General features: G+C 35.0%; 1 protein-coding gene and 1 non-coding gene across 3 annotated transcripts in view; one reads left to right on the plus strand and one right to left on the minus strand.

Annotated features, from left to right (window-relative positions):
- The window catches only part of COL21A1 (collagen type XXI alpha 1 chain), a 177,976-nt gene that overhangs the window by 73,539 nt on the left and 87,851 nt on the right, over positions 1-16,586 (plus strand). The window contains exons 4-10 of one of the 2 annotated variants that reach the window (XM_032864499.1): positions 3,055-3,223; positions 3,319-3,535; positions 5,906-6,079; positions 7,145-7,222; positions 8,931-8,939; positions 9,244-9,327; positions 16,295-16,357. In XM_032864499.1, the coding sequence (XP_032720390.1) occupies positions 3,055-3,223; positions 3,319-3,535; positions 5,906-6,079; positions 7,145-7,222; positions 8,931-8,939; positions 9,244-9,327; positions 16,295-16,357 (794 nt within the window). Of the gene's footprint in view, positions 1-3,054; positions 3,224-3,318; positions 3,536-5,905; positions 6,080-7,144; positions 7,223-8,930; positions 8,940-9,243; positions 9,328-16,294; positions 16,358-16,586 lie in introns of those variants that run through there. The other variant, XM_032864501.1, reaches the window with a different exon arrangement.
- LOC116871787 lies at positions 10,806-10,941 on the minus strand. The gene has a single exon (XR_004383504.1). It is a non-coding gene; the product is annotated as a U4 spliceosomal RNA (small nuclear RNA).

A 16,586-nucleotide genomic window follows, 5' to 3' on the forward strand; every position in this document is an offset into this window, starting at 1 on the left:
GGAAGGGAAACAAAAGCAAAAATAAATCATCCATACTGAAAGGCAGGTATTACTGGCCCCAGAGGTTTAAAATCGAGTTATCTTTGCTCATCTGAGAAAGCATTCCTACTCTGAATTCTCCGAACATATTGGAGTAGAATGAAATTAGAACTGTGTAGTTGGTATAGAAATCTTTGTGAACTTCGGTCTTCTGTTTTGTTTGCCTTTCCTCCTGAATGCATTCCTTTAAAATAAATTATTTATCTAGATTTTTCTAATTACCTGTTGTAAGGATTATAACAAGCTTCCAACTGAGTCTCTCTTAACATTTGATTTTTCTGGACTTAAAATTATAATTTCCACATTTTAGTTTTTATTTTGAGTTTCCATACTTTGGTCTGGATGTGCTTTGTATACTTAAACATGCATTTCTTTTTTCTACACAATGGGGAAATTAATTATTTATCTCTCTTTTGTGCAGAAATTGTTGGTTGGTTATCAAAGTAAATTTTATATATGGAAACTTCTTTTACCTGTTCCTATAACTAATATATACAAACATAAAAACTGTATTTGAGCATTTTCCCTACATTTTTTTTTTCACTTTCCATGTATTGAGATACTGTTCTTGAAAGTGAATGAACTGGAAAGAAAAATGACCTTCAAGAAAACAATTATTTAAATCTATACTTCTTAATTAGATGTACTAGGTAGTAAAGAAAACGTGGCTATATTGTTCATTCTTGATTTCACAAGCTGTGCCACACTGTTTCCCCATAAAATCTGGGGTATTACAAGGCAATGTAAAGGACATTGTTAGAGCAAAATGATGGACACAATACTTGCTTTATCCCCTGCACTTCCATTCCATATTGGAGTTACAAAGCACTTTCACATACATCATTACATTTGATCCTCAGACAAACCCTGTGAAGGAGATTATTATTTTCCCTTCACAGATGAGAATCCAGAGGTTCAGGAGAGGTTAAGAGAAAGGCTTAAGTCTAAGCCTTCTGTTCTTAAGTCTGAGATCTTAATCCAATATTTATAATTTCTCATTTGTAAAGCAAATCAAAGGAACAGTTCAAATCTGAATATTTTTATGATGTAATATTTTCCTTTCAGCTGAACTTTTGCAGTTTTAAATCAAAGGCATCTAACATGAGGCTTCATGTATTGGTCTGCATACTTCCCCCCTCCCCACCTGCCAAAAAAGAAACCCTGCTTCATGACAGGAAATATTGTTTTATTAATTGATTTATGATTTAAACTGTATAACATAGTGTTATTAGAAACTCTTACATTCTGCTTCTCGTGTTTTCATGTGGAGGGATTTCAGCTAGGCTAGCTCTTCTGATCCCTCTCTCACCCTTTTATTTTAGCTTCTTATCACTGAATGAGAAAATCAGTTTTCAGATGAGTGAGTTTGATAAAAGTAGCTGGTCATGGTTGGCAAGGGTTTCTTCTCCTTGGCTCAGTGTGTCTGTGGAGCTAGGGTGTTCTGGTTTCCTCTGTAGACCAGGTGTGAGCTTAGGGGGCAGGCCCTGCTTCTAAGGTGGGATAGGGGAATAACTCAGCCCTGTGCTGTTGGGATGGTGTGAGGGGTTTTGTAATGGTGTGCATCTCACGAAACTCACTAGATCATGTGTCTAATCAACATCTGTTTGCCTCATTCTTATATCTCCTCCTCACTTGGTTCCAGACTTACCAGAGAAGGATGTAATTCATTGGGTTACTTCAAAACTTAAGATTTAAGACTTGCAGAGAAAAATGCCCCTCCTTTTCCAGGAATTTTTGTAATTTTATTTATATCAAACCTTTATTTTATTTCCAATATTCTATAGTATGAGTTATGACTGTACATGTTGGGCTAATAAAATCCATCTCATTACTTTTTATTGTATCATAAATATAATACTTTTCCTTCTTCTTAATGTTGTGTAAGAGAGTGATTATCTTAAAGAAGTTCAGTGGAGTTTGTTCTTGTTTTATTTTCTTAGCTGCTCTATGAAATATAAGCAGTCATGCTCAAAGTATATATTATGAGGGCCTTGGAAGAATCTGAAAATATTGCAACATTTCTACAATATAACAGCTTTATAGCATTTCAGCCATGTAAAATTTTCCACATAATTTCAGATACTAGTTTCCCAGCAAGTGAAAAGCATGCCATATTTTTATAATTTATACAGATGACTGTATAATACAAATCTTAATGATTCTTTTTAAAAGACTTTTACTTATTTATTTGAGAGAGAGGTAGCAAGAGAGAGAGAGAACACAGAGGTAGAGTGAGAGAGAGAAGCAGACTCCTCTCTGGGCAGAGAGCCTGATGTGGGGCTCGATCTCAGGACCCTGAGATTATGACCTGAGTTGAAGGCAAATACTTAACCATGTGAGCCACCCAGGCACCTTTAATGATTCTTCTTAAGGAAATAGTCTTTATTTATAAATATGATTAATATTATAATATTATTAATCATAGATTAGATAATCGGCCCATTTCAAGAACTTTCATGAAAGAAAAGACCTACAGTTTTTTTCCAGAGTAATAGAACCAATGATATTTGAACTATACAGTTATCAATTGCTGAAACTGGAAAGAATGTCAAGAATGACACTTTTATTTTTTTACTCCTCAAATGCTGGGAATGAAAGAAAGGAATCTTGGAGTTCACCTCCCAGATCCAAGAAATTTAAGAGTTATGAAAAGTCATGTGACTAGTTAATAGCAAATCCTGGATAAGAATCATCAATGCCATTCCAGTATGCTACCCCCCAGGTATTAGGTTGCCCTGCATTCAAAATAGTGATTTATAAATGTCAGCATAGTGTTATTAAGGCAATCTATTAACAAATGTTTCTCTCCTATTTTTGTTTTACTTTTTTCCCCTCTTAGGGGAAAAACGACATTTGAGACTCTTGCATGTTTTCTCAGAAAATGCATTTACATCCATCTATGTATATTTGTGTGCATTTACAGATTTTATAATTATTTTCTCTAATATTTCTCATTTTCTTGTTGAAGTAATCCATGATTAATCAATGTTTACTGCTTTTGGTTTGGATTTATAGAATCTGTCTGTCCAACACGAATTCCAGTGGCAGCTCGCGATGAGAAAGGGTTTGATATTCTTTTAGGCTTGGGTGTAAAGAAAAAGGTTAAGAAAAGAATCCCACTTTCACCAACAAAAATAAAAGGATATGAAGTAACATCAAAAGTTGACTTATCAGAATTCACAAGGTATATGTTATGTGTTGATACAACCTTTTTGTTTTTGATGTTTTTATAGATGTATTGAGAATTCTTTAAGCTTATGTGTATTTTCCTTTTTCTAGCAATGTTTTCCCAGAAGGTCTTCCTCCATCATATGTATTTGTCTCCACTCAGAGATTTAAGGTCAAGAAAATGTGGGATCTATGGAGAATTTTAACCATTGATGGAAGGCCACAAATTGCAGTTACCTTAAATGGTGTGGATAAAACATTACTATTTACAACAACCAGCATAATTAATGGCTCACAAGTGGTCACTTTTGCTGACTCTCAAGTTAAGGTAAAGATTCCTATGTATGATTATGATGGTATTCATGGGCGTTACTACCAGGTTTGTGTGTGTTGGAGAAAGAGAGTTGTAATTTTAACATGGTGGAAAAGATACTGACTTCCTAGTTTTTAAGTGTTGGTTTACTGAATAAAAGCAACAAATGAAGGAAAATTGTTTCTTAGATGGGATTACAGAGTGGAGGGAACTCACATTTTTTGAGTGCCTGCTCCTAGATGCCAGGAACATTTAATTATATCACCCAATGCAGAAGCTATTGTTGTCACTATATATTAAAAAAAAGTTTCAAGTATATTAGGTTCCATCTCAAATTAACACAGCTAATAAATGGTGACATCAGGAATTGAAGTTAAGTCTCATCTGTTTCAAAGTCATGTTGGTTCATCTCACACTGCCATGTCCTACAAGATACTGAGAAAAAGACATTTGTTAGAAACTTAAATACAGGTAGATAATAGGTACAGAATTCATATTTATTAGGAGAAGGCTTTGTTTTCCCCAAAGGAAACTATATTTAATAAAATTGGTAAACTAAAAATAAAAGTGTATTTTCCAAGTCAAATGTGGTCACAATACAGATGGAATGATAGACGCAGTTATGTTTTGATCATTATTATAATTATAATCTAAGAGAATATTGTATTAATTTTAGGAAATGTACAAGGTTGTATCTAATATTATGCCACCTGTACAATTTCTTCATTTGGTAAGCAGATTAAATTTCTTGAAATTTGGGCTGCCATTTTTATTAAAGTCAATGTGCTGGGTTCTGTAAGAAATCACAAATAAGGCATGTTTCACACTTTCAAGGAACTTATTTATAATGGAAGGTTAAAGGCCTCTGGTATCTAATAGAAGTACAAGGTATTAATGGAGTGTAGAGGGAAAAGTAGATTCTAACACAAAATGTGGGCAAGTCTTATTAATGAGATACTTTTTGGACTGGACCTTGAAGAACATACAGGATTTTGGTGAAGAGAGCTAAGGGTATATGCGTCAGTGGTTCAGTGTTGAGTACTCACGTATAGTAAAATGCAGGGTTTTTATTTTAAGAAGAGAAAGTGGTGTCCCCTATGTTTGGAGTATAAGATACATGAAAGATTACATTAAGGTGTGAGTTCAATTTGTGGGGATCTGGAAACCACACAAAGGGTTTTGGGCTTCATCTAGTGGGTTACAGGATTTCATCAAAAGGTCTTGAGTCATAGGTGTGTCGTGGTCAAAGCAGCTCTGTCTTCTTCTTTCAAAAATTTTTTTTCTTCCATGTTCTGGAATTGGGCTAGGTGCTGGGAATCCAGAAATTAATAAGATATGGTATCTTTTCTGACAGCATTATTGTTGGAGAAATTAATTATAGTGGAGGTATGAAAGATGGCTTAGAAAGGGAAGAGTTAGAGATATGTTTGAAAATTATTCAGATAAAGCAAGTTGTGCATAAACATATAAACTATGGCAATGAAAGTGGAAACGGTGAAGTGAATTTGAGTCATATTTAAGAGACATATTTAGTAGAGCTTTGCATCTGGTGATTATTGCAACTGAGGGAAGGGCAAGAGGTAAAGACTTGTTGCAGTTTAGAAACTAAGGATATTATTATCCAAGGGAAACTGAGAGGAAGAAAGTTTTGGGGATAGTTCAAATTCATTTTGCTATACCCTCCCTCAGGCTGATTGTGAAATATCCTGGTAAAACTATACTAGCCAATATTAGAATTACAGATCCCATATAATAGGAAAGAGGTCCAGGCTATTGTAGATATGGGAGTTATTCCATAGACGTAATGACTGACCTGTAGGAATAGATAATCAAAGGGGAGAATGAGAAAGGTCAATGACAGATCTCTGGGTAAATAACTTATTAAAAGACAGGTGAGGAAGAGATGCCCTCAAAGAAATAGAGAATGAGCAATTGTAGAAGAAGAAATGAAGATGATCAAGATGGTTTGAGTTATGGAAGTTTTATGAGGATAAATTGAATTTATGAATGAGGATATCAAGGAAGATGAACTGGTAAAGATCTAAAGTTGCAATGAAGTAAATAGGATGAGGAATGGGAGAAGCCATTAGGATTCAGAGAATAGGAGTTTGTGACCTTGAGGGAGTTGCTTCAATATATTGTTTGATACATCTACTCACTTGTAATGTGTAAGTAGTTAAATTAATTGGTGGATAAAATTTAGGACTTCATAAATTAATTGGTGGGTAGAATTTGAGACCCAACTTGGGTCAGGGTAAATTAGTATATAATGTATCCAGTCTGTGTGGTGTGGATTTATGGCTGGTGGCAAAGGAATGGAAACAAAGAAAATGAAAGATTGTTAGGAATTTTATTTATGAAATCTTTCATACTTTCTTCCTATAGACATTATTTGATGAAGGCTGGCATCAAATTCGTCTCTTAGTAACAGAACAAGATGTAACTCTGTATATCGATGATCAACAAATTGAAAACAAGCCCTTACATCCAGTTTTAGGGATCTTCATCAGCGGGCAAACTCAAATTGGAAAGTATTCTGGGAAAGAAGAAACTGTTCAGGTTGATAAAAAATCATTTGCTTTTTGCATTGTATAAAGTGAGCTTTTGCGGTCCTTTGTGGTAGTATTTCTCACATTTAATTGTATTTAACTTAATTATTAGTTCCTTTAAGACACTTAAACAAAATGTGGTCAGTTTATTAGTGGAGTTGTGTGTTTGAGTGTGTGGATGAAAATGCAAAATTAGGCTCAATAGATTTTATAAGAATTCTTAGAAAACTGTTCCCCTGGGTTCAGGGTAGAATTTTGCATTCTTATGAAACATTAATTTCATATTTCCCAGGAGAAGCATAGATTAAATAACAACTTGGAAAAGAGACTGTGATTAGAGCTGTGAGTCGGGAACTATAAAATTTCCCTGCAGCTGTGAGGTTACAATCAGATTAATGTGTTTCAACACGCTTTCTTCTTAAACAAAACTGTTATTTTTTTGATTTTTTTTTTTAAAAACTGGAGTATCTGTGTGAGTTGAGAAATGTGTATATAAAAGGATAGCCATGTCTTGGACAGTCCTTATTTGAAAAGTTATACTTTCCCGCTCTGTTTCTATGAAGGGAAGACTGTCAAATTCAAATTACACCATGCTCTCTATACCTTCATGTTACCTGTCAGAGTATAGGAAATATTTTAACAGCAACAGGTGCTTGGACTACTCATCACACAACCAGCAATGCCAGCAACTAGATCTCTGAAACCAAAGATGACTTCTTAAGCCCACTCTTTTGTAATCAGAAATGTAAAGATTTAGGATAAACACAGAAGGCCTGAGAAAGCTTTTAAGTGTCCCAGGAAATGCTCTCTAGGCTAGCTCTTAGTATAGAGACACTAAAAAAGCTCCAGTGGGTTCCTGAAGGAAATTAGACATTGTTTTTGGTGCTAGAGTTTTCCTTATGAATTATGTTTTATCACATTTTTAAACTGCATGATAGGTATTTAAATTCCGTATTGTTATTTTTTAGCTAAGTGCTGTGATGTAAGCCTTCCGTGACCGCTCATGTAGTTGGGTCACTCTTATGAAGCAGTTAACTTGGGTCTCAATTTTAACATGATGGGGTTTATGTTCTAGTTTGATGTCCAGAAGTTGCGAGTCTACTGTGACCCAGAGCAGAACAACCGGGAGACAGCGTGTGAGATTCCTGGATTTGTGAGTAGGGTGAATTCCTTTTTCCCGTGTCCCTTCAGAACTTTCAGAGCAGTAAATAAAAGATAATGCGTGAGCCTTAATTTAATGACAGAGTTAATTTGTTTGTTGTCAGTGCAGTTAAAGTCACATTGATTAAAACATATTTTGAGGTTCATAATTGAAGTGAAAGGATAATGTATCACTGCGCAAGTGTAAATGGAAGAGAACAAGGAAATGTTTTTTTCACCCCTCGGAGTGTGATGTTTCTGGCACTCAAGTGAAACAGGGCTGGACCTGCTCTAGGAAAATCTAGGATTCTTTGACTATCCAGAGCGTAAAATACATTTCTATACTTAATTAAATGTGTGGACAGAATATCCTACATAGCACAGTTCTAAAGAATAGGAAGTGATGAATTTTCCTGGTCACCAGCACGTTTTCTCAAACCATAATGAAAATACAGGTTTCTTTTTGTTGTTACCTAAGGAAGATTTTCTTGTATTTCGAGGATATAAGTAACTTTTCTTTACATGGTTATTTTCATTACTGTGTTAGGAGGCAAAAATTATAAGCTAAAATGTTAGAGTCTGATGACATATGTGTGCTTGTGGTGTTTGTGTGTGTGTAATCCTTTTTCCCTTGGGCAAAAAAATAAAAAGCCATATTTTTGTAATGCAAATAAGAATGTTTTAAACTTTTCGCAGTGAGGATTCGCAGTAACATTTGAGCTCATGTCATAGTTCTTTTATTTTGTAGAGTCATGCTACCATTATCTTTTTTTTCTAACAAACTGGATAACCTACAAATCCACATGTTCTGAAAACTTGAGGATGTAGAATAGTGCATTTAAAGGCTCTCTAATAATATCAACCATGGAACCTTTTAGAAATGATTCATTCTTGGTTTATTAGAGAGGTAATTGTTTAAACACTGTAACTTTTATATTAGATACTTATAACTTGAAATACAGACCTCTAGTCTCTCCTAAAAGTATTAATACATGATTACATTCTAAGAGTCCATTTTATATACTCTTATTTATTGGTATTTCTGCATCTATGTTATGACCATTTCCCTCCCACATCATAAAAGCACAGGGATAGATGGTAGATTTTGAGTTCTCACATTCACTTTTCTGAGTTTTTATGTCTCCTTTCTTACTCTCGGGTGTGACTTCATGTAGCTTACCTTTTGCATCTTTATTCCCATTTTCTCCTTTTTTGATCTAATTTGTTATTGTCTGGAAAGATTATTAACCTTTTTAAAATTGTGTATTATTCAGTAAGAAGCAGATTTTTTGGTGAGGAGGTCTCCTAAAATAAAATGCAAAAAATGTAATGCACAAGATTTGTGACTTTCTTAGATGTGTTTTGACTTTTTCTTTTGGTTTTCAAATGACTTCCAGAAAGTTCAAGAGAACATATAAATCTCACCCTGGAGTATTTTTGCTCCTGTGTGGCCATTATACCAAGCAGCTTTGGCATTTCCATTTTCTTCTTCCACTCTTCATTGTTGTTCAAGTCTGTCCTTTATCCTACTGTAAATGTCATCATAACATATATTAATGTCATTTTCTTTAGGGGAGTTGCACGTACATGTTTTTGGTTTTGCTGGTTTTGATACTTCATGTATCTAGAACATGGACGATGAAATAACTATAAATTAGGATGATAATTTAGAAATTTAAAAGTGTCCTTTAAAACACATTCATTGTTGTTTTTTCTTTCAGAATGGTGAGGTAGGCCTGGAAGCTATTATTCTCCTTAAGGTAATATTTGTATTGTGGGACTGTTTTGGTTCCTTCTATCAACTGTAAGTATATTAGACAAATAGAACTTATTTTTATGTATTTTGAGTGCATTTAGTTTTCATAGCTTTTTGTGATTCAGAATTTCTTAATGGATTGTGCTAAATAATATTGGAAAGTAGACATATCTTTCCAGCTTCACACATATGTGCAGACACCTTTACATACTAACGTACGTACAGATATACATGTGTCTTTCCATGTTTGTTGTTGATTTCCATTTTTGTCTCTGTAGTGCCTCAATGGTCCCAGTGATGTAGGTTCAACTCCATCTCCCTGTGTTTGTCCTCCGGGAAAACCAGGACTGCAAGGCCCCAAAGTGAGTAATACCGAACTTGCTTTTTTTGTTAATACACACAAACTAGAGGTGAGCAAATGCACAAAAGTCCTAGTCACCAGTGATGCTGTTGTGAAATTTCTACCTAATGCTTTAGAACAGTTTAAAACCTGAGTTTTAGTGATTTTTTTAAAGAGTGTATTCCAGACTATACTGCCTTTGAACCTAGAACTGATACCACCTAGGCACAGTACAGTGAGGGAGTATTAGTAGTTTATTTGTCTGTCTGTTTTTTTTCCAAACACTGCTGCCAGATTCCCAGTACGGTATCTCCTTACAACCTCATAAAAAATGAAGAAATGTCATTTGTTGAGTTATGTTTCTGAATCCTTATTTTCTCAAAATGATTTCCAGGTAGAAAATAAGAGTAGAAGTGTTAAAGTTGATTTCAGTGTTATGTTTGATGTCTAATTCTAAAAACTGAGGCATATATATTAATTTTACGTAATCGTGCAGTAATTGCTTTTGGGGTGTATGTTCTGTTAGTCATGTTCATATATGCACATGTTCTGCTTCCATCTATTGATTTGTGTGTGAATAGAGTTTGTGTGTATGTTTACATATTTGTCTGTGTATACATCTTTATATGATTGAAGCCATGATGTGCATACCATTTTATAACCAGCTACTTTTTATATAACTAAAAAGTCTGAATATACTTCTGTGCTATTAAGTATGAATGACTGTTTTTAAGTTAATACTTACTGTGGGATCACTTAGACTTAGCTTGATACCGAGATATTAAGTGGTTTGTCTACTATATATAAATCTTGCTAATTTTTTTTTAGGATTTATTTAATTATTTATTTTAGAGACCCTGCAAATGGGTGTGGGGGGAGGGGCAGAGGGAGAGTGAGAATCTTAAGCAGGCTGTGTGCCAAGTACTTAGCCCAATACAGGGCTTGATCTCACGACCCTGAGTCCATGACCTGAGCCAGAATCAAGAGTTGTTCAGTTAACCAGCTGAGCCACCCAGGCACCACTAAATCTTATTCATTTAATATTATCTTAAAATATCACTTAAATAAAAATAATGCCTAACTTGGAATTGGATATGACTCCCTTGCCAAAAAGAGTATTGATCATTTATTGCTTTAGGTGTCCACGCAACATTTATTAACTTTTGTTGAATATGAATTGTAACATTTATTTAGATGGAATTTCCTTAGTGTTTCAGTCACCATGACTGAAAATTTTAGCTTTTAAACTGCTCATCTGTTTCCTACCATCTTTTATGCATGTTTCTCCCATCCACTTTTTTAATTTAAATTCAATTAGCCAACATATAGTACACCATTAGTTTCTAATGTAGTGTTCAGTGACTCATCAGTTGCTTGTAACACCCAGTGCTCATCACATTTTTATTTGGTAGCTCATGGCCTACTTCAGGCCTCACATTAAAATCAAGAAATAAATGTAATTTAAGAAGTAAAAGTATACATTCACTATTTCATTCACAGTAAATCTGTTTGGCTTGGAATTTGACTTTAGTTTATTATAAACTATTATAAACATAAACTATTTTTAGATTTCAATTAGCAATAATCGCGCCTCGGATAAACCTCATTGGCTACGATACTGCCACTGCGCAAAGCTATTTTTAGATTTCATTTAGGAAAGTTAATCCAGGTGTTCTTTGTTCTTTAGTTAAAGCAGCTGCATGTTATTTAGGGTTCCTTGACATAAAGAAGAAATGCCTATAGGATACTCCTGGGAGAATATAACTTGTAAGACAACTTGGTGTGACCTACCAGCAGACTTCTTTTAAAGCATATATATTTATATACACACATAAACACACACACACACGTAGTTTATTCAACTTGGAATATTACACATAAAAGTGATTTGATCTGTAAGAGATAAAATATGGAAATCAGATGTGTATGATATCTGACCTCTCAAAACCTCCTGTGCTTTTCTGACTCCCAGAGAGGTTCAGGCCACCCTCAGGATCTCTAAAAGTGCTGTCTACTTTTGGGGAGGCATCAGATATCTCTGATGTTTTCTGAATCTTTACTAGAGGTCTATTAGGTGTCTTGAAGTGACATCAATTCTTATTTGTGTATGTTTCTGCAGCAGATTTTTAGTATACCCTTTGTCTTATCTGGTCAAGCTTCTTATACCGGAGTATTTCCAAGTTTCATGTGCTCCTCATTTTCATTTTCTTTTCTTAAGTCATAATCTCGTGCTATTGCCACCTACTTCTTTAAGTGAAATTGCAGTTTTCCACCAATCTTTTAAGTTGGCGTGCCTTCTTGATCTGCTTTCCATTTTCTTCAGAAAATCTGGCCAGAGGATAGGAACACACACACACTCTTCCATACTTTTAGGGCTCTTTTCCCTGGAGGTGGTTCCTTACCCACATCAGTGACCTGTATGTGAAAAACAGAATCCCTAGCAACACTCTGAGTTGTATTTCCTTCAGAGAATTTCTGGCTTGGGGAATTAAGAGGGTTTTAATTAGATTAACAGAACTGGAACTAAAATAGAGGAAGCCATTTTCCTGTAGCTCCAACTGAGACTTATTGGCCATTTTTGTTAGATGTTCTCTGGAAAGTTTTGCAGATGTCCATCAAACAGAGTTACCTGTGAAGAACAGATCTTGTCTTCCTGTTAGCCAGAAATAGAGTTGTGGGAGCTGAGAGTTGAGTTCTCATACTGAAACAGGAGAAATTTTTGTGTGGATAGGTGGGTCAGTGCTTATTCAAAGATAAACTCATCTGTTTAAAATTGTCTGAGTTTCCAAAAGACATTACAACCCTATTGGGAAAACCAGGTCAAATTAACTATGGTATCTTAGACTCACCATGGCATTATAACTCTATAATCATAGAAATATATTTATGTTACTGGAGTATGAGTTCCTTGAAGAATGGCTAATTCATTTTGTATTCCTAATGTCAAACATAGGGAGTGATCAAATTAATAAATCTGTTGGAATACTTTTTATATGCAAGCACTTCATAATGAAGGTTAATACAAATAAATTCTCCCTTGGAATTCTAGTGTCTAACACAGTGCTTAATGGTAATAGTTTTTATTTAATGAGTTAGGAAGTCATTGAAAAAATAAGATTCACCCCTCTTCCCAGTTAACCTATATGGGATGGCTTTGTTGTGATATGAAAGATCCAGGCAATCCCCAACTTACAACCCCCCTTTTCAAAAGACCTTTCCATGTAAATGGCAACTTCTTCCCCCACTTCAGTAGTAAGAACATTTGTGAGGACAAACTCCCCATGTTTGATCTAACCTTGATGTTAGGTCTTTTGTTTCAGAAGTGGAAAGAAGGCATTTTTTCTTTTGAGGAAGGAACAATTTCTTACTAATCCTTTTCTCTGAAATACCACCCTCTATACCAGTGTATTTCTGTTAATTTCCTTTGTTTCACCCTCCAGATACCACCATTAGAGATTCATTCTGGCTATCAAAGTGTCCTCTGTTTAAAATACAAAAACCTTTGGAAAATTTCAGGGGCCACTGGGCATTCACATTTTTATGTTAATTTTCCCAGACTAAGTGGATTCCTTCTAGCCTGAGAGTGTGGGTGTTTGAGTTTTGAGGGAGGGAAGAGGTTGGTTTAGGAAAAGGGTGTAGGTTTTAGGTCAGTTACTCCTGTGGAGTCTGGAGGGTTGCATGAAGCCACAAGGAATTTTGAGAAGAGGGCTTGAACATATAGGATTTGGGCCTAGGCGAAGAGTTCCAAAGACATTTGTTTTAGATGAGCAACTGAAAATACTAGCTTGCTTTTGCAAGCACAACTGTTTCTTACTTTGATTATTCATATTTATACTACTTGAGAGGCCATATTCAGAGATGTTTCAGCTTAGTCCATGACATTTCTACTCCTGTCAACAACTCAAAAATCCTGTGGCACAAGTTTAATTGAACATAAGTAAGTCCTGCTTTTCAGCTGAACACATAGTTTTTAAAAATTCGAAATGTGCAAATGTTTCAACTAAATTAGAAGAAAGTGGATTGGGAATTTAGTCACAGTTGTATAATAATAGCTCCTATGTCTCATTTAATGTATTTGGAAATTGTTCCTTTGTTAAGTTTACTAGCAGTCCCCAGGTCTGGTTCTAATTAACATGTTAATTATGGGCAGGGATAGTAGTGTTTAGGAGCATGGACTCTGGAGCTGAATTGGCTGAGTTCAAGTGTCATCTCCACTAGGGCTGTGTGCCCTTGAGCAAGTGACTTAACCCTTCGGGGCCTCAGTTTTCCTATATAAAAAGTGAGAATAATAAAATTACTTGCTTCATGGGATTATTATGAGGATTAAGTAATTTAGCATATGTAAATCTCTTACAGCTGTGCTTAGCATATAATAAACAATCCAGGTAGAGCATCAGCTTTTATTACAGTAATACACTTGAATTTTTATTCTGATTGGTTTTCTCTCCAAAATTAGTGTCTGTCTTTATTTTCCCAATTTAATGGAAACACCACCAAACCTTCCTGGTTTTTGCAAATAAATCAATAGGGCAATAGTCAAAATAACCAGTAAAATTTACCAGCAATAATAGAACCTGCAAAAGGTTATTTTCTCTCTTAGGGCTCTTTACCAGTGTTATGGTCCTTTTAAAGTCTCATTGGATTTATCTTGTGAGTGATTTTTTTTTTTTTTTGTCTTGGAAACTTAGTTTTTATTTATTTAAAATGTTGTTAATATGTTTTATGCTTTGACACAATGCTAAAAACAAATTTCATTTATTGTTTTATCAAAGCTGTATTCCAGCTTTATCACAGTAGAGGATAAATTCCAGGTCCTTTTGATATCCTAGATTTTGCTGATAATAATACTCTGCAAGTAAAGGGGATCATTAACAGGAAATGAGATTTATAGTAAATCCGCAAATAGTTATTGAAGTTCTGCTTGATACCCAGCATTATCAACCCTCTCAACCATTCAAAAAAAAGGAGAAAATAAAGACTCTTTTCAATCCAAATGATAAATGAAGACTAATCAAGGGAAGACTGAGAAAACTCTGCTTATGAGTAAGGGATAAGTGATAGAAGCTGCTTAGCCTTTCAATAGAAAAAGACAGTAAGGAAAAAAAGGAATGATGGATTCTTAAGTGAAAAAGGAAGAAAAACTTCTTGTCAGGAGAAGAAAAGATGTAATTTGTTGAAAGGATAACAAGTTCAGTTTGAACAGGGTTAAAGGATGGCAGAGAGGCTAGAGATTAATGTGGATCCTCTCAAAATAAGAAGAGAATAACTAACTCCCTAGAGAACCAGAATGTTACTCTTTAATGCCCAGCTAACAGTGGAAGTCTTTGGGTTAGTATTATAAATTCTATCTCTTCAGCAAGACAGGACATGTTTCTCCCTGTATTTACAGTTATTCTTTCTCTTTCTCTCTTTTAAAAATAACATTTCCATTCTTCTCAACCCTTCCTCATGCTATGTCTCTTGGGCAGCTCCTAAGTGAAAAGCCCAACCCTTCTCCATTGGCCACTTAACAGAGTTCACATAGTTCTTTTCATTTTTCCTGTTATGTTTCAGGAACAACTGTCTGTAGCCAGTAGCCTGAAGTAGTATTTCAGATCTGCAGATTTGGCTCTGTGAAAGTAACCTTAGTATTGGTGTTTAGTTAATTTAAAATTATTGGAGTCCTGTGTGAATGAGTTCTTAATGTAAATAATGACTTAATGAACTGAAATCAGCTGCCTTGCCTCTGTGCAGGAGTTTACTGATACTGATGGTTGAGACTTCATGTTTTTAAGTAAGATGGCCCATGTGGCTCTCATGGATTCAGCAATAGATTAATATGATACTAATTTTGAAGTCTTTTTTAGAATTAGATATGCAACATCCTCACCTCACAAAAGGTGTTGCTCTCATTGTTTTTGTTCATGGGTGGTGACTAATCAAATGGTCAGTACTGGCCTTTGGACAACATACTAGAGTTTCCTTAGAATGTGCCTGGGCTCATTGTCATATTGTATGGAATAATGTTCTTTGGAGATCCTTGGTTTGTGGGGGCAAAGGTCATTTCTTCATTTATTAGTCCTTGTGTTCAAGGACTATGGGGGTTGGGTAGAGTTGTTTGGCTTGGGCCTCGCTCTCATGTAAATATTCAGATGTAAAAATTTTAACATTATGTTAAAATGAAGTTACAAATATAGGCAAAGAAACACATTGACTAGAATAAAAGAAATGACTGTCATGCTGCTTTAAACTTGAATCTTGTGTGAAAGATTGTATAGCCTGCAGACTTTTTAAAAAATTTTTTATTAAAATAATTTTTTTTTCTAAAGATTTTTATTCATTTATTTGACAGATAGAGATCACAAGCAGGGAGAGAGGCAGGCAGAGAGAGCGATGGGGAAGCAGGCTCCCTGCTGAGCAGTGAGCCCGATGAGGGGCTCGATCCCAGGACCCCGGGATCATGACCCAAGCCAAAGGCAGAGGCTTTAACCCACTGAGCCACCCAGGTGCCCCAGACTTTTTTTTTTAAATAAATAATTGCAAATCAAATTATTACATCATAGGTCATTGATATCTGTAGTGTAATATTGAGAATAGAATTAAGTCTAAATAGAGTTATGAAAGAAAGATGGCTATCATTGAGACCATATTGCTATGACACTTCAGTTTGTTCAGAATTCTAAAAATGTATCCTGACATAAATATTGACATTTTACATTGGTGAAGAGTACTTTAGTTGTTATACCTGGTGTAATCATAGAAATAAATCACTGAAAAATTTATGTAATAAAAAGCCTTTATTTGGTAAAGTCGTCATTTAAAATATGCCATTGTTTTTCAAACCTTGTTTTGAGATGTCTGTTGTTGTTCTTCTTATTTAAAAAAAATATACGAAGAGCTACAAATCATGAAATTGGCTTGAACCTTGAAGATCTCTGACAGCAACAATGTGGTTGGTTGGTTTGTACTGAGAAGTTTTTTTTTTTTTTTTTTTTTTTTTCCCTTTCTAGGGTGAACCTGGACAGCCTGGGAACCCTGGCTACCCTGGACAATCTGGTCAAGATGGTAAGCCTGTGAGTACTGAAAGCTTAGTCATCTCCAGTACTGGGATTATGGTGTCAAAGTTGAAATTGCACTGGGCAAAGTTAAACAGGCAAGAAAGACTTTAAGACTACCGTAATAGGGAGAGAGATTAAACTCCACTCACTGAAACAGAAATGGAGCTAGTGGAAACGTACTGGAGGACTTGGGTGGTTGATCAATGGGATGGAGCAAATTGAGTCATCCTGAGTTTGACACATG

Source organism: Lontra canadensis, unplaced genomic scaffold (genome assembly GCF_010015895.1).
Source record: "Lontra canadensis isolate GAN:19392208 unplaced genomic scaffold, GSC_riverotter_1.0 scaffold27, whole genome shotgun sequence".
Lineage (NCBI taxonomy): Eukaryota > Metazoa > Chordata > Mammalia > Carnivora > Mustelidae > Lontra > Lontra canadensis.